The 18522-nt window shown below is 35.5% G+C and overlaps 1 protein-coding gene across 1 annotated transcript in view; it reads left to right on the top strand.

Moving 5' to 3' along the window:
- The first annotated feature begins 980 nt into the window (after window positions 1-980).
- Window positions 981-18522, top strand: part of slc35f1 (solute carrier family 35 member F1) — a 121064-nt gene continuing 103522 nt past the window's right edge. The window contains exon 1 of the mRNA XM_051655174.1: window positions 981-1341. Within this exon, the coding sequence (XP_051511134.1) occupies window positions 1232-1341 (110 nt within the window). The 5' untranslated portion in view covers window positions 981-1231. The remainder of the gene's footprint in view (window positions 1342-18522) is intronic.

An 18522-nucleotide genomic window follows, 5' to 3' on the forward strand; every position in this document is an offset into this window, starting at 1 on the left:
TAGCATGGCACTGGCAAGGTCATGGATTTGATTCCCATATATGCTGATAAAATGTATAACTTAAGTGTAAATTGCTTTAGAGAACAGTGTCTTCCAAATGAATTAATGTAAATTCCAAGGCAGATTACATTACTGAGAACAATAAGAGATCAAATAAATAGAATCTCAGGCCAATGATTACTATATTTTTAGTGATCTATTAAATTAGAGTTGTTAAAAGTAAAAAAAACAAAAAACATTCTTAGACTGTTATAAGTTTTTGAGGGACTGATTCTCCCTTGCTCTTGTTTGAATGAATCTGATATTCCTTGCCAGCTTTTTGTTTTTATATACATATTAAAAAAAATTTGAAATATAATTCCTGGGTTTATTTATTTATTTCTATCCACATTTAATGCTTTTATTTATTCATTCAGTATGTTATTCTAACATTACATTTATTAGAGTATAGACCTACTTTATTTTACATTTAATAAATGTTATATTCATTTATTACAGTATCTAATTCTATGCACAATTTCTAATCATTGTCATTCAATTGCATTATTTAGAGTGAATAACAAATACATTTTATTATGAAATATTTATTAAACCTTTTAATAACCTTTTAAGTACTTCTTGATTTAATTGTTTTAATTATTTCTATATACATTTATTTATGATTTCATTCATTCATTGATTCATTTCCATGTATTTACATTTATTTATCATTCATTTTATTCGTAAATATAATACGTTTACATTTATTTACTAGTGTATTTTATTTTAAAATTCGTAAATATTATAACATTTATTTTACATATAATAAATGTTCTATTTATTTATTAAGGTATTTTATTCTTACATTTCAATAAGCATAATTTTTCAATTACTGCATTGGTTGGAGTGTACCGTTGGAAACAGTGACCTCTAGCGGTCACAGTGCGCATTTCACTCAAAATCGCACCGCCTCCCAACAATCACGGCAGTCCAGCTCTGGCTTTCAGAAAATGCTCACCGAAACGCCGGGGAACCTCTGCTCACAAACCACTCAAGGAAACAGGTGCATAATCGTTCACGAATCTGTAACATCCAGCGACCTATAGGACCCTCCAGCATCTCTCCTGCATCACTCACTGGAGATATATACACCTGTTTACTCTCACCTGCAGGATGGAAAGCTGAAACTGTCGGAATAACCAAAGAATGATTACTGCTTACTGATCGATCGCTTTAGTTTCCAGCTTTAGACATGATTCCCGAGCATCAGAACCATGTTGTCACCACTATTGAGACTATTCCTTCAGAGACAGTCACAGCATCTCCATCTGTGTTTCAGAGGATGAAGAAAGTGTTCACCAGGTAAGAGAAACTATCAAACGATCATTTGGAAACGTCTGATCAGGATGTATGGGAAGCCTGTGTCTGCTCTTCCATGCTTGCAGAAATTCATTTTACTTTGTCGTGCTCCGCATGTATTAAATTGTTCATTTTGCAATTGCATTTGGTTTGTATGTTTGCATTATTTTTGTGTGCAAACTGAGCCCACTTGTTTATAATAGTGGATCTATATGTGGTAATATTGTAAGTCAATGTGTTGAATAAACCTGGTTTGACTTACCGAGTGTTATTAGTTATACAGAGGTGATGCTATTCCACATTTTACCTTTATGAACCAAAAGCAGTCTTTATTGTTCCAAAGAGGAACGGTGGTCTTTTGGCTGTTCACCCAAATATGAACATTGTTTAACAAAATGTAAAATGTATTCACCTTCGTTACCACTTTCTTTATTCTGTGGAACCAAACATGAGATATTTTGAAGAATCTTTGCGTAGGTCTTTTCCATGCAACAACAGTGCATTGTGTTGACCAAGGCTGCACAGCTCTAAAAATGACAAAAATCATCAAAAAACACAGTAAAAATGTAGGCCTGTCTGTTTTAATGTTCTTATGCTTGTATTTGTCATTCAGTATTTTATTTGTACATTTATGAAATGTTTACATTTATTTATTAGATTGGTTTATTTTACATTGAATAAATATGCTTACATTTATTTATAACAGTATTTTATTCATACATTTGATAAGGAGAATTGTTAAATCGCTGTCAGGTCTTTTACATACAACGACAGTGTCTTCTAGTGACTGACTTTTAAGCTCCAAAAAGGACAAAAAACCATCAGAAAAGACTATAAAATATATTTATTTCAATTTTTTCCCCCATGCTTTTATTTTTCGTTCAGTATACTATTCCTAGATTTTAATTCATGTTTATATTTATGTATTAGATTATTTGATTTTACATTTATTTATCAGTGCATTTTATTCATGCATTTTATGTGCAGAATTTCTAAATCACTATCAGGTCTTTAACATTCATCAACAGTGCATACTAGTGACTAGCTGTAAAGATAAAAAAAAAGGACAAAAACTATCAGAAAACACCATAAAATTACATTTATTTCCACGTTTTTATACTTTTATAATTTCGGATATAATTCTTACATTCTATTATTATTTACATTTAATGTATTACATTATTTTATTTTATATGGAATACATTTGCTTATTTTTATTTATAACAGTCCTTTATTCATACTTTTTATAAGCAGAATTGTTAAATCGCTGTCAGGTCTTTTCCATACAACAACAGTGCATTCTAGTGACTGGCTATCAAGCTTAAAAAAAAAAAAAAAAAAAAAACATCAGAAAATAACGTGTTTTTATTTATTTTACTTTTTTTTTGCTTTTGTTTTTATTATTCAGGATTTTGTTCTTACATTTAAAAAAGGTTTACATTTATTTTACATTAAAAAAAATGCTTATATTTATTTATAACAGTCTTTTATTCATAAATGTTATAAGTAGAAATTTTAAATCACTGTCAGGTCTTTTCCATACAACAACAGTGCACACTGCCACTGCTTACCAGCTGGTAATCTCCAAAAGCACAAAAATGAGCAAAAACCACCATAAAAGTAGTCCATATGACTTTTCAATGAACCAGTTGATCTGGTTCACAAAATCAGACTAAATGATTCAAACTGGACTGATTTGGTTCCCAAATTCAACTCACTGGCTCCATGATCTGGTTGCAGCGGTTCTCTTGGTTGTCATTTTTGAAGCTTGATAGCTGTTGTCACCATGAACTGTCTGGGTATGGAAAAGACCTGCGTAAAGATTCTTCAAAATATAATTGTATTTTTTCTTTTTTGGTTTTAAGAAAGACAGTCATAAGGATTTGGAACGACATGAGGGAGAATAAACGATGACAAAATGTATTTGTTTATTGGGTGTGTTGTTCCTTCAATCTGTACAATTTAGTTCACAGTAAAATTGACTCAGCTTAAATTCAAAAGCTGTTCGTGAAGAATGTGCCGCAGTTGTGGCTATTCACAGAGAGGATCACAGATTTTCTCTTTTGTAAAAGTAGTGATTCACTGTACTACGGTTACTGAGAGGTCTTCTGGAGAAATGCACACTACGACTCTTTTGTCTTGTGGTGTGTGCGACCATCGATCTCAAGTGCATACTGGCATCAGAGGAATTCTCTTCTGAACGCCCATTCAAGTGCGGCCCCACAGAACCTGTCGTGTACTTGCACACAACGAAAACCCATTTGGCCCAAAGAAACTCCGATCCAAGCAAGTCAGGTTGAAAATCTCCACTTGATTAGCTTCCAAGATGCCAGAGTTCATGTTATGGGTGGAGGCCAGTATCAGAAATTAACTTTATTAAATGGCAATATTTGCCCCCAGTTGAGTATACTATATACTCTATATACCATAATGGAATATGTGATGAAATATATCATATGTTAAATAATGTCACATTTGGAGGCATTTTTGCCTTAAGCCCTGGCTAATTTTTTATGCTGGTTGCTACAATAATTGGAACATTCCACCTTTACACACATTGTGCAAGTGTTTATGCATGCACAGAAGTGTTCTGGTAGTCCTAGGTCAGATGACTCAGGCTGCCTATGGTCTCTCTCTCTCTCTCTCTCTCTTTTCCATCTGCTGGTGCTTTTTATCCCAGCCACTTGCCTTTATCTCCCAGAACAATGTCCCAGGAGGTGGAATCTGTGCAGGGGCAGATCGGGTTGCACGCTGGCTGCTCCTGGGCCTATTGTAAACCTGCCAAGAGAGGAATCTGCTCTTGGGGTGAAAGTGAGGCCTGTTCTTGTTTCCGAGGAATTGCTGCACAGTCAGAGGGATCTGTGAACCAGTGGTATGCCACTCTATTGAAATTAACATTTTCAGTGATGCTTGCAAAGGCGAGCATCACTGTTATCTAGCGGTGGGATTCATGATATAATATAGATATCTATGTTGCGATTTAAAATTGCGATTCTTTATGTAAAGCATGTCTTGCTTTTCAAAAATCTAATATAATGCATTCTTTTACTCATTTGTATAATTTGTGTATACTCGTTTGTTCACAAACAATGGTAGGCGTGATTTTTTTTTTAGAGGTCGCATTTTCACACTAAAATTTTATTTTTTACTACACTTATAGTTAGGTTTAGGGTTGGGGTTTGGGTTAGGGCATAGAGTTAATGAAAATATGCATCCCTGTTGACCGTATGATCATCTACAGTACTGTGCAAAAGTTTTAGGCACTTGTGAAAAATGTTGCATAGTGAGGATGTCTTCAAAAATAATGACATAAATAGTTTTCATTTATCACTTAATGTCATACAAAGTCCAGTAAACACGAAAAAGCTAAATCAATATTCGGTGTGACCACCTTTGCATTTAAAACAGCACCAATTCTCCTAGGTACCCCTGGACACAGTTTTTCTTGGTTGTTGGCAGATAGGATGTTCCAAGCTTCTTGGAGAATTTGCCACAGTTCTTCTATCTATTTCAGCTGTCTCAATTGCTTCTGTCTCTTTATGTAATCTCAGACTGACACGATGTTCAGTGGGAGGCTCTGTGGGGGCCATGACATCTGTTGCAGGGCTCCCTGTTCTTCTATTCTAATCTTTTCTATTTGCAAAAGTAATGTTTGGGAGTCTAACATTTATATTTCCTATTGTCACACTAAAGCTGAAGATATAAATAACCATCTTAAGACAAAAGCTTTTGTGAAACATCTTATGTGCCTAAGACTTTTGCACAGTACTGTACAACTAAATGTACAACTTGCTTCTGGCGCCACTCTGTGGACATTTCACCCATAAACTGACGCTCACACGTGGCCCATATGTTTAACAACACTTCCAGCTTTGGCCTCTGGGGCCCCACCGAGAGCGAGAACCACACATTATAGCGACCACGAGGCGGTTACCCCATGTGACTCTACCCTCCCTAGCAACTGGGCCAATTTTGTTGCTTAGAAGACCTGACGCGACTCCAGGTGTGGTAGTCGGCGTCAATATTCGCTGAGCTACCCAGGCCCCCAATCTGTAGTAGTTTTGAAAAATCCCTAAATCTTAAGTATGAGCCATTGTATTAGTGATGCTTGCTATGTATCCAGATAATTATGTAAGTGCCCCGCTAAATTAGAGCTTCTGTATTGTTTTATAAGCTTAAATGCTTCATCAAATTTAGCATGGAATTTTAGATCGAGTTTTTGACTGTTTAATGATGATATATATTATGATATAAGATACTCATATTTCATTATTTGTGTTTCAATAATCTGATAGCATCATGAGCATGCATAGTATAGTTCATCATAATTAATGTTCTCTGCCTCTATGATCCATTCCAGACTGCAGTAATGTAAAAGCTTGTTTGGATGGAGAAGGTGAAGAGATCAGATTAAATTTTTCAGGATGCTGTATGAAGCATAATTGGACAGTGAATATAGGAAAGGTTAAAATGACACTAGTAACTCTTGTGCATTAGATATTTGTCTTTCATATGGCTGTGGAGACCAGCTCAACCAGCATGCAATTCCCATTGCATGGCTGATTTATGCTAGTTAGTGCTGGTTTGGTGCTGGTCTAGCTGGTGTATCAGCATAGTCATGATATTAATCAGCAAAACTTACCTTTTTAACAAAAAAGATGCAATGAAAGTGAGTGGTGACTGGCTAACATTCTGCCTAAAACCTCCTTTTGTGTTCCACGGAAGAAAGTCATACGGGTTTGGAACAACATGAGGGTAAGGAAATGATGACAGAATTTTCATTTTTGGGTGAACTATCCTTTTAACAAGGTATTAAATATGCAATGTAATTCCCTGAGGCACCTATGATGGTATGTAAAAAAGAGTTTGTCCTCCATTGCCTTTATTAGAGTCATGTTTTTGTCCTTACCTGATCCTGGGTAAAATTAGTTGATAAGAACCGACATTGCCTATGGTTGAAACTGTGGGTGCAGTAGTGTTCAGCTCAAATCTTTGTTTCAGATGGTACACAGTAATTACTGGAAATTGTGCCAGTCCAGAGTGGAGACGAACAAAATGTGTTTTTGGGTGAAAACGGTTCTTTTCCCTGACTCATAGATCAAGATAGACAGCTAAGCTTAATCTAATCAAGTTTTGTCTTTGAAAAAGCCAATTCTGTTGACTATATTCAGACTATATTCTTTTGTAACTGATCAACCCATCTGTGTCAGTAGTTGAGGATCTGTGGCATATGGACCGGTAAAAGCAGACGTTTTGGGTAATTTTTGGAAATGTCACTTTTCTTAAAGGTGAAGTGTGTAATTTCTGCGCCACTGGTGTTACCCAGTGAAATTGCAATAATAAATTAAATAGATTTCTTGAACATTCCCCCTTGTATTTGACTGGTCAGACAAACAGGTAGCCCCGCCCTAATCTCAAACCATTGGTTGAGCCAGTGTTGCTCTGTTGGGTTGGTCAGAATGCTCAAACAAACAGAGCAATGTTTTGAAAGCGCCACAATGTCTCCGGGGAATCAGCCTTTGAATGGCTTACTTACAGTTTTCTCTGCAAATTAAAATACTTTAACTTTCAAAAAATATATCACACGTCACTTTTGACTTTAAAGGAAGCTTGATTGTTTTAATCAGCTCAATTGATAGCATTTGTAGCATAAAGTTGCTTATCACAGAAAATATTTTATATTGTTTACACAGAGAAAAGCTCAATTTTTGCCCTTTGTAGCCTTCAAACCAAAGTTCTCAAACTTTTACCACAGCACAGAAATGTTACTGCTAGTTTACAACAACCACATGGATTTTTTTTAATTAAATTTAATTTTATTTTTTTTATAAATATGCCTCAGAAAACTTGGTGGAAAATGCTTTTTCATTTAACAGCCTCTTTTAGCCTTAGAAATAATAGGCTATTTGTCATGTCAACAGGAATTTTTCAGAATGCACATTTTCAGAGTTAAGACGTAATGTAATCCCTGAAGAAAGTGGCTCCTTTTCTTAGCAACCAAGAAGAAATACTTGGAATGTGCATGGCTCATTGAAGAGGAGGGTGGGCTGATGTTATTGTTCTGGTGCACCAAAGCCATTCACATGGCAGCGTGGACTTCCTGCGTCTAACAGCGCAACTTTGTTCACATTTCCTGTGGTACCATTACTGCACACACTGAATAGCTGAAATCTTGTGAAATGTTAAATGAAACGTGCCATCCATCTCTCTGAGGAAAAGATTGAAAATAAAAAGTGTTATGCAATGTGCTGAGTTTTGAAATAATCCTCTGAGAAGATGCTACAACTATTACTTGAGATCTTAGTCAATGGATGATTCCAAATTATGATTATCAGATAAACTACAAAATGTAATTAAAGGAATATTCTGGGTTCAATAAAAGTTAAGGTCAGTCAACAACATTTGTGGCACAGTGTTGATTACCACAAAAAAATAATTTTGACTTGCGATGTAATTGGCTTTTTAATCATGTGGCGGTAATCAGGTCAGAGTAAATCACATGGCTTGAATTGGCAGGAGCTGTTAAAATTGAGTTAACATTCAGTCTCTGTTATGAAATTCTCCTCCTGATAATGAGCCTCATAGTTTTGTTCACAGCTTTATGCCCATTTATTGCTTTCTGGAACATTCATTAGCAATTTAATCCAGACATCTTAATCAGCTTTATTTCTGCTTAGCAGGATGCTCTTTAACTCCTTCCTCAATGCCATGTCTTAATTTCACTTGTTCAACAGCAGAATGATGTGAACGTTAACGGCTAATACAACAGATGTATAAGAGGGGTTACACATAAATACTCAAGTGTCTTTAGCAATGTATAGACCGTTTTATGTCCCAGAATATGATTTTTATTAAAACTAATACATTTTGTTATATGATGGTCACATTAAAACTGACTTGGAAACGTATGCATGCCAATGGCACCTACACCACTGCTACTTTTCGAAAGTATTTTATATAGAGAGTTTATTACGCGGCTCTCTGGAACATTTGATTCTGGTCAACTTTCATGTCCATTTATGTTTTTATTTGGCTATTAGTTTTGTAATAAGTGAGATAATGAACAGTCATATGGTCATTTTTGCAATATAAACACTTAAAGACGCAAACTGAAGGTGGAATTCAGTTGTTTCTGGAGACTCTGCAGCCTCTTCTCACATAATGATGTAATTTCACCTCAAATCATTATTTCATATCCATGTAATTATTTATTTGGTAAGTAGCCATGTAATTGTGGGATAATCTACATTATTTTGGGATAATGACCGGTTTACTGTAGATTATCCTGTACTTATGTGTTACTCTTGTCCCAGACCAAGACTTCCAATCTTAAAATATGATAATTCATTACAGCAATATTAATTATTACACGTTTACACTTTTATAACTCTGTTAATATAAATAAAGAGTGAATTGCGAATAACCCGTATTAATATTTATTGTGTGAAAATAACTGATATAAATTTGTATACAAATAACAACTAAATGTGGCATCATTTCCTCAACTGCTTATAATAATGTTATTAATAAAAATACATTTTTTAATCAATTAAAAAATGAGCTAGTGTACTTGTTTACCAACAGTGTCAAGAAAGCTTAAGATAAAATATGTGCAAAATATATAAAATAACATGTGATGTGTGAAGAAAACAATCAAGGAGAAAACTGGTCAAAAGGTCAAAAATGAGTTCTCCTGTGACGCATGTACAGGTATATACACTGTTGTACATTGTTAGTACAAAAAATTAATAAACAAGTGACAGTGTGAAAAGTGTGTTTTGAGAGAGATAATTGTTCAGTCCACAGTTCCAAGAGTGCCTTTAGTTGAAGAAACACTGGCACATTAATAACCATTTTTACTCTTTTATTCTTTTTTTTTTGTGTTGGTGTGAGGTGTAAGAATAGCCAAATATCACATTTGTGCCCACCATCAGGTCAGGAGAATGGAAAATGTAGGAGCATTTTTCATTTCCAAACTCAGCAGTTGGTTTCACCAGTAAATCTTTTGGAGTGCTTAGGTTACAAACGTGTGTGGGCCAGCATCAGCGATGAGTGTTTGAGGTGGTTTGCCCAGACATGTCGGCTCCCCAGATCATTCATGGATCTGTTACGACTAGGCTAACAGCCAGTTTTATTGTTAAGGAAAACTACAATGAAAACTAAATTAATTTGATTTGTTTGACCGACTGACCAACCAACCAACCCACTCCTCAGAGAATGTACAATAACATAATTACATTTTTGCAAACATGGCTGATTATGACTTAATAAACACTTATTTCTCACACTATTACTCACACAGTGGTAGGGCTCAGTGATAAAAATATATTGATATTTATCGGAAAAAAAATATATTTTCGATAATGATAATAAACTTTCTTTTTTAATATTTTGTCTGTATTCTACATCTACACAATCGGATCAGGTATGTGTTGCTAAAAACTCAAGCAGTTCAGCAAAGTTATACACAACTAGCTAACTGAATCACAGCCAGAAGGCTAGCGGCTTCATAGCCTTGCTGTCATGGAAACTGGAAATGAGCCTTGGTAGCTGCTAGCTAGCTATCCAGCTAATATGATATTGTTTTGTTCCGAACAAGAGAACACTGACAATGCAATACAGTTATCGACTGAACATAACAGCAACTCCATAATCAACACCATTGCTGTTTATTTAAGTACTATTTATAAAAAAAATTAAAACAAATCATGATGTATAGCACTGTCACAGGCAAGAATTTGTTTCCTCTTCTTGTGATGTCTATTGGTGGTCAGTAATCCAGTTTATGGTGCATTACCACCACCTACTGAGCTAGAGTGTGGAGCGTCACAAGAAAGTCATTTAGTGGAGTCAAACGACCGCTGAAGATGATAAAATTGGCAAAATATAATTGAAAAGCGATGACACATCATATGTACAGTAGGATTAAATCCTGTCTTCAGTACTAAGAACGTCTTGCCTAACTAGCTTGAAAGAGCGAACTCAGAAGACACGAGGGTATAAAACGCATCTTTGCGAGGTTTGAGATGTGCTACGATACATAGATTCAAAACCCTCTTAATTGTTTTATTTTTTTGGAGGTGGGTGATGACGTCAAACAAGCCCACAAGAACATAAGAATGCAAAAAGAATGGACATTGAGAAACAATATGTCCGATTATGACACCATTACACTCGCTTTTGGCGCCTCCCCGCTGGACATTTCACTGGGAACTGCTTGCAAAACATGTAATGAAGCACGTATTTTCATTTTGCAAAAATGTTGCCATAGTCACAGTAATGTTCATGGTATCAGGCTGAATAAATGACCACAAATACATTTTTAGCTTTTGATACACGGTATATTAACATTTTAATCTTTAAACATGAAAATGCCACAACACTAGATGGCCCTGAGAAATGTTATGCCGTTAAACATGTTGAACTTATATTTGGAAATACTTAACGTATACATTGGAAAAACTAAAACTAGAAAAGACCATATTACCTAAAACTACACTAAAACGTTTGAAATAATTGAAAAATAAAATAGAAAAAAAAATCTATTAAAAATTCTAACATACAGTTACCCTGCTTTGAGGTAACGGGGGAGCTGGCATGTTTTGACAACACATGCAAATCAAATATAACTGAAAAAAGAAAGAACAGAAAATCTCTTCCCCTCAATTAATTGCCCCTCACAGCGTTGCAGCAAAGTCAAATATCATCATTCGCTTGATGTCTGATTCCCTCCAGTGAGACGTGATTAATCAAGGTGAATTCAGGAGTGACACCTCGGTGTGTCAGTCTGCCTGTGAATGAAGGATGAGCTGGATTCAATTTGTCTCCATACGAGCCACTGGGAAACAGGTACTTTGATATGAGAGATGGAGTACTTAAAAAGAGACCGTGTGCTTCATGATAAACGTATTAATCTCCCCCAACCCAAAAACAATTGCATCCTAGGTCACGACTTAAAGGGGACATAATCAGCACTTTTGTAGCATTTCATTTTTTCCCCCAGATGTCCATTTATAAAGTTATTCAAGGTTTCTTGCTACTAAAAACAAAGTTTTAGTTTTACAAGACCATGATTGTGCACTCTCTCTCTGACCTCTGGCTGTTTTTGCTACTGTACCTTTAAGAGTTCTATGTAAATGACCTCTGAAAACCTGGAATTCAAAATCACATTTTTCCCTTCAATAAACAAAGTTTTAGGATTTTGAAAAGTTTAAAACAAAGAAATGTAATGAAATAAAATGTAAAAGAAATATATTGAAGATTAAATGCTGTGCAAGGAATAAAAGCAAGAAATAAAAGTATATATGCCAAAATTCCCTGTTCTTTGCCCTAGTATTCTCATGAGGGGTCAGTGACACAGCTGTACTCTGTAAATGTTGCGTCAGTTTTAAAGCTGGTCGTAATCCACACTGACAGCCACTTTTCATCACTGTGATTGGAGTGATATGGAAGGTCTGAATCTTTCTCATGCATCACTTCCCTCTACTTGAAAGCACTTGAGCTGCTCTGCCTGATGACTGGACTGATTTTGGTTATTTCAATGTTGTGAAGTGGCATTTTTTTGTGGTGTTGTTTGATTTACAGTACTTCTGAGGAAGATACTTGAGGAAAAATAAAAGCTCTGAAATACCACTGAAAGTTTTGGCAAAGAAAAATCTGTTTTCATTAATGTAGTAGTTCACCAAAAAATTTAACTTGTGTCATTTACTGACCAGTTACTATAGTTTCAAACTCATATGATTTTCTGTCTTCCTTGGAACACAAAAGGACATATTTTGAAGAATTTCCATTTTGAGAATTTTTTTTTCTCCATACTACAAAACATATTGTAACCAGGGGTGGCCAAGCTCCAAAAAGGATAAAAAAAAAAAAAAGCAATGTGAAAGTACCGTAAAAGTAGTCCATATGACTTCTGAAGGCATACAATAGTTTTGGGTGAGGAATCGACCAATTGGAAGTTTTTAATCACTGAAAATCATATTGTCCACCTCAGCTCTCAAATCTCATTTGCTTTCTTTGTGTATTCAAACTTGGCCCAGATTTGGTGTCAGTGGTGCCAAATGGCATTGGTTTTCACATTTCCCGTAACCAGTCATGGCACGGCAAGTTTTAATATGCAAAAGTATGAATGAGATTTGAGAGCTACGGCAGAGGGCAAGATTTTCAGAGAACAACGACTTTAATTTCAACGACTGTTCCTTGCACAAAACATCTCCTTTTGTGTTCCACAGAAGAGAGAAAGTCATACGGGTTTGAAACATCATGATGGTGAGTAAATTATGACAACATTTAGATTTTTGGGTGAACTATTCCTTGCTTTTCCTGTGTTTTGAACATGAACCAAGTGCCAGAATGTTGTTCTTTGTGATAACACTCCATGTCTGGGAAAACACATTTTATTTTGTTAAAAAAAAAATAGCAAGAGAGAGAAAGGAAATGTTTGCCTCTCTCCACCATCACCAGGGTTTGATTGAACCAGTAATTTTGTGTTTCTAGCATTACTTTAAAAACTGCACCTTTAAAAGATTAAAGAAAGCAAAGGACAGACAGAAGGATTTATCATGTCTTAGAGAGGTTAATTAAAGGGCTATGCTATCTCCGTTTGTCTTGCCACAAGGATTGCATGTTCATTTCCTCATGTTGAACTGGAATGCACTCTCCATTTCCGGTCCCCTAGTGTCCAAGAAACAGACATTATGGCAAAGCCATTTCAGTGGCATCAGTCAGTATCCACCACTAGTGCCAGATAGCACACTGTCAATGCAATGAGACATCTGTAGAGTCAAACACCTAGCTGTTTACTCATTCTTTATCATTTTAACACCCAAATTGTTGGATTTTGCATAGGAATATCAAGGGTGTTCCTCTCAAGGCTATGAGAATATTACATTTTTTTTTTTTTATGGAATTCACTAGAAATTAATTTCTCATAGCGCAGTTTATTTATTTGTGCTGTCTGCATTGTTTAACCACACATTTCACAAGGTGAAGCCATTAAATTTTGTGCTGAACGCTGTTTGCCATGCTGTTCGCGATCTGGCATACTTTACTGGGACTGTATAGCATCAATCCATCTGCGATCCAGGTACCCGAATTGGCTCTTTAAAATGTTGAAAGTGCTTTAGATTTCACCATGTGTGTCTGGAGATATGCTGGTTAAAACACTGCACTCCATTAGAAGATCATCAGTGGAATTAATTAGTGCTGCAACAATCACTAGAAAATGAACATAAAACTCCCTTTTGGTTGAAACTCTGTTTATCGGCTGATTTCAGTGGCCAGAAATACTGGCGGACTGGAAAGAGAAATTTTAATTAAAAACCGGCCCAAAAGTTGGTGAGCGGGGGGAGGGGGGGAGGGGGATGTCGCGGCCCCCTTCAGCATATCGCGGCGCCATATCGTTCGACCCCATTTCGTGGCGGGAAAAGTCCTGGTTATCCCTATGGCCAGTCCACCCCTGCTGCAACGTTAACTGCGGCAAGCAAATATCGCTTAGTTTTGTTAATGAGGTGCAATCTGTAATGAGTCATAGATAATGAGGCGTGTGTTTGCTCTTAAAAGAACGAAAGTAACTTAATTTAAACATGGCGCAGTACTACTTAAGTGCATTTAGCACCTGGTTTAACTGGACTGCGGGTGATTAGTGATTTAAGACGCAAGTTTTTGCTCTGAAATATGATGCACAGTAGTGGCTCAACTGTGTAGTGAATTCGCCCCTTTTACTTCAGAAAGAAATTAGCATTTCTACTGACATGATCGCTAGAAAATGTATTCAGACATCTCTCTTTTTTTTAGGGATGTCCCGATACAATTTTTTTGAGAACGAGTAGGAGTACGGATCATTTCTTTTTGGTACTCTCCGATACCGAATCCGATACCTGTTTTGTTTTTTTTGTTTTTATTTATTATTAGTATTATATCTTAATTTTCTGAAATGTATTTAAATTTTATGATTAAAATGGTGTTTAAATAAATGAATTAATTAAAACTTTAATCAAATAAAAGTATAACAATTCATTTTCAACATCATATTGTATTATTTGTTATCAAATGAAGTGCTTGTTATAAAGAACCTCACAGCACAATTCAAGATACATCAGAGTTATTTTTGTTAAATAAAGTGCTGCATAAAAGAACATCACAGATGATGCGATATTACTTAAATATAATAAAATTACTATTGTTTTATTATTATTATTAGTAGTAGTAGTATGGTGAATATTACATAACTATACAGTAGTGAGCTGTTTCTGTTGTACTGTTTTCCCTTTAAATGTATTTATTTATTTGGCCGAGCTTTTATTTTGAAGTGTTTTTGTGTTGTTATTACCGCGGAGCTCTAACGTTATGGCGATAGCTTCTTAATCCGGAAAAGCCGATTGCAACTTGATTCTAAGTGTTTATTAAACCACAAAAGGCTGCTGTTTAATGAAATTAATATGTAGTCTGTATGTGCGTCATGCTAAAAAGTGAATTAAAGCTCTGCCTGCTCATGATGGTGTTTCCCGTTTGAGTCAAGGAGCGTTAAAGGTACGAGACACAACTCCGGCTCCACACATTCACAAGTGCTCACATTTTAAGTGCTGCACATGCAAACTATATATTTTTCTCAATAAACACAGCTTTTGCTGTTAAATAATCTCACTAGGATATAACATGATTTTAATTTTTGTGCTGAAAGTTTACATTATAAAATTAATATGTCAGATGGTATCGGATTTTGGTATCGGAGCATTTTTACGAGCACGAGTACGAGTGTGTGTTTGCTCTGAACAAAGTGATAATAACTTCATTTAAATGCTCACAGCAATTTCTACACATTTAGCACCCGCCTGGTTAAACTATATTGCGGTTGGTTAGTGCATTAGAATATTTTTGTACTGAAATATGGCACACAAAAGTGCTGCAGCTGTTTAGTGAAGTGGCCCCTTATGTCAGAAAAATATGAGCATTTGTACTGCTATAATTGTTAGAAATGTACGTAAACATCTCTTTATTTAAAAAATAAAAAATGCGTTTACCAGTTTTTCCGCAAAAGGTAATAGCACATCTACATTTGCGCTAAGCAAATATCGCTCACTTTTGTTAATGAGGTGCATTTTGTAATAAGCCTAATTTACACAGAAAGGAGGTGTGTTTGCTTTGAAAAGAATGACAATGACTGAATTTAAATACTCACTGTGCAGCGCTGTTTCAGTGCATTTAGCATCTGGTTAAACTGGATTGTGTGTGGTTAATAAATAAGATGCAGGTTTTTATGCTGAAATGCAGTGGCGCAACTGTGTAGTGAATTTGCCGCTTAATATCAGAAAAATGTAAGCATTTCTATCTGCTTTAAAAAAAATTACAAATTAAAAAAACTCAGCCAAGCCCGGTCTTCAAGTCAAAGGTCATTATAGAGAAGATGTGTCCCTGAAGATGGTAGAAGTCCAATTCTCCAGACCTGTTCCCCCATTTAGCAGTGTCTTCATGACTGCCAAGGAGTGATGTAAGGCCAGGGACATCCGCACATAATCAAGGCATTGATCCGACTAGGGCTGTTTGAACATTTTCTCCACACATCCAGTGCTCATGAAGACTAGACGCTCTCAATGCTTTTTTAAGTGTAAAAACTAAGGCATTAGAGCGTTGGTACACTTACTACAGACTGACTGATTGCAATATTCTATGATTGTATCCTTTAATCTATTGAACAGCTTAGATTATTTGTATACTCTGCAAGCCATGATATATGTTAGTTATAATATACTGTACTGTATGTTTACCAGTGTTCTTTAAAATACATGCTTGTCACATTTGCTTGAATTTTAACTGCACGTATTTAGATGTGGAACAAAATAACTTACAATAAATCTACATCTTGCCACTGTTTGAAGGCACATTAATATTATTAAAATGTAGTTCACGTTTCATGTTCATGTGAATGAGCGCACGCACATCACCTACAGGACGGCCACAGATACCATCAAATGTGTCGTTCATTCATAATATGTGGTTGGCAAATTATGCTCTTTGCCATTTACTAGTTTCTTCCCATATCTAATTCAGTAACCCATTCAGACCCCAATTATGTTCAAGGGACACAAAAAATATGACCATGCTTTATTTCTACTCCAAATTCACCCATAAATGAAAATCAATCAAAAAAGAGTTGATGGTAATGTTTTAATAGTTATTTCTTATGTCTACAATGAACATTGGTCCCAAATTATGAAATGTTTTGCCTTGTGTCACATGCCACCATTGCTTTATTTCAAAGGAAGGTTTGTTGTTCAAAAAGTATAAATGTGTGATATGACACTCATATCATAGTTTGAATAATTCTTTGTGATTTTTGTGGCACCAAATGACAAAAACCTTTAAAAAACAGAAGAATAGTGATGTCCATTGGAAAGAACACACGGTCTGAAGGGTTTACCTAATCAGTGATTGATTTTCATACCACATTTTCATTGTCAGTGCAGTTTTTCCCCTATATGCATTCAGGAGCAGCGCTGCGCTGCTGCCGAATTCTCATCGCCACTGTTTATTGACATTTCACATGGTTCATTAATATCCATGACGCAACGTAACACTTGCTAGCACCAGTCAGTTGCACGCTTCTACTGTGTTCAGTCAAATGGGACACCTGTATGAAGTGAAAGGGACCCCACCATATACATGCACATATTCACAGAGATGTCATCAAAGACTGTTCACGAGTGCGTACACATACGCAACAGAGAAGCAGGAGACCCGACATGATACCTCTTCTAGCGGAAAGTCTTTTACTCTGATAACTTCTCTGGCAAAGGTAATATAGGGCTCCAGACTGCGACTAAATGGTGGCATCTTGCAATATTTTTTCCCGCTGGTGAGACTTAAGTTTTTTTAGGTCACACCTGTGCGACTACAGAGTTTGCCAACTCTCATTGTTTATGCGCGACGCGTCTGTTTTCTGTTTCATATGAGAAAAACAGAACGTAACAGCACTAGCCACTACCCATATCAATGAACAGAGCAGCGCCAGTGCAGAGCAATCTCACCCACGCAGCGCAAATCATGATAAACAACGCTGTGAGAAACGTGGTGCAAGACGTGAAACTCATTTGAATTTGGCTGTGGAAAAACCCTGTGAAAACCCTTAGTGTCTCTTGCCTTGGTAATTTAATGAGTTTAAAACCATGTTTAACGGCACACCATTATAAACAACACTGACCAGAACATAAATTATAAGGCTGTACAATCCACACATCACCACCCTAACAAAATTGTATCTAGGATTTACTATAGTAACGCTTACTGTGTTAACAATTGTATTTTGGCAGATGTGCAATGTGTTATATTTATACTAAATATTTGTATATTATTTATATAGTCCTATTAAATAATTAATTTCTGTTACAATCATGTAAAATTCAAAAAGTTTCTATTGTTTTTATAGTTTCTAAATGTATAGTTTCTTTCATTTCATAACAAAAATGCTATAGTTTTGTTGAAGTTACTTACTATCGTAGTAAGGAGCCATGCTTGGTTTTACCAGTGACTACCTGTGATCTAGTTGCAAATATCACTTAAAACTATGGACATAATGAAGGAAATATGGTAACTTTTCATAATTATTATGGACCAAGCAATCAGTTTTTCTTCGGTGTAAAATCTGTTCTAGAATCTGCTCTTTGATGGTAGGAAAATGTAATTGGCTTTGTTTGCCTTCAGAAATTCAAAGAGATGACTGTACTTAATCAGTAGGATCACATGCAGAATATTTCAATTTAACCTTATATAAATTAGGTAGGCCTATATATAAATAAACTTTTTTACAGATGTTACTGTTGCATCAAGTCAAAATCAATGCTATACTGTCTGTGCATTTCAGTGACAAAATAAAATGTATAATAATGTCACTTTTTATTAGTTTCTAACATTAATTATTTTATTTTTTTAAATTAAGGACAAAATATATGTATTTTTCCACAGTTGCTACCAAATCAGGTGCTTCTGTAGAACTTGGTTGCACCAGTGCAACTGCTCTCATATGTTAGTCTGGAGCCATGTATGTTCTGTTAAATAGGTTTATATTTTCTATTGAATCAGAAGAATCAGAATCAGAATGAGCTTTATTGCCAAGTGTTCTCACGTACACAAGGAATTTTCTTCTTTTTTTTTTTTTTGGTGATAGGAGAAACAAGTGCACACAGAACA

This window comes from Myxocyprinus asiaticus, chromosome 25 (assembly GCF_019703515.2).
Source record: "Myxocyprinus asiaticus isolate MX2 ecotype Aquarium Trade chromosome 25, UBuf_Myxa_2, whole genome shotgun sequence".
Lineage (NCBI taxonomy): Eukaryota > Metazoa > Chordata > Actinopteri > Cypriniformes > Catostomidae > Myxocyprinus > Myxocyprinus asiaticus.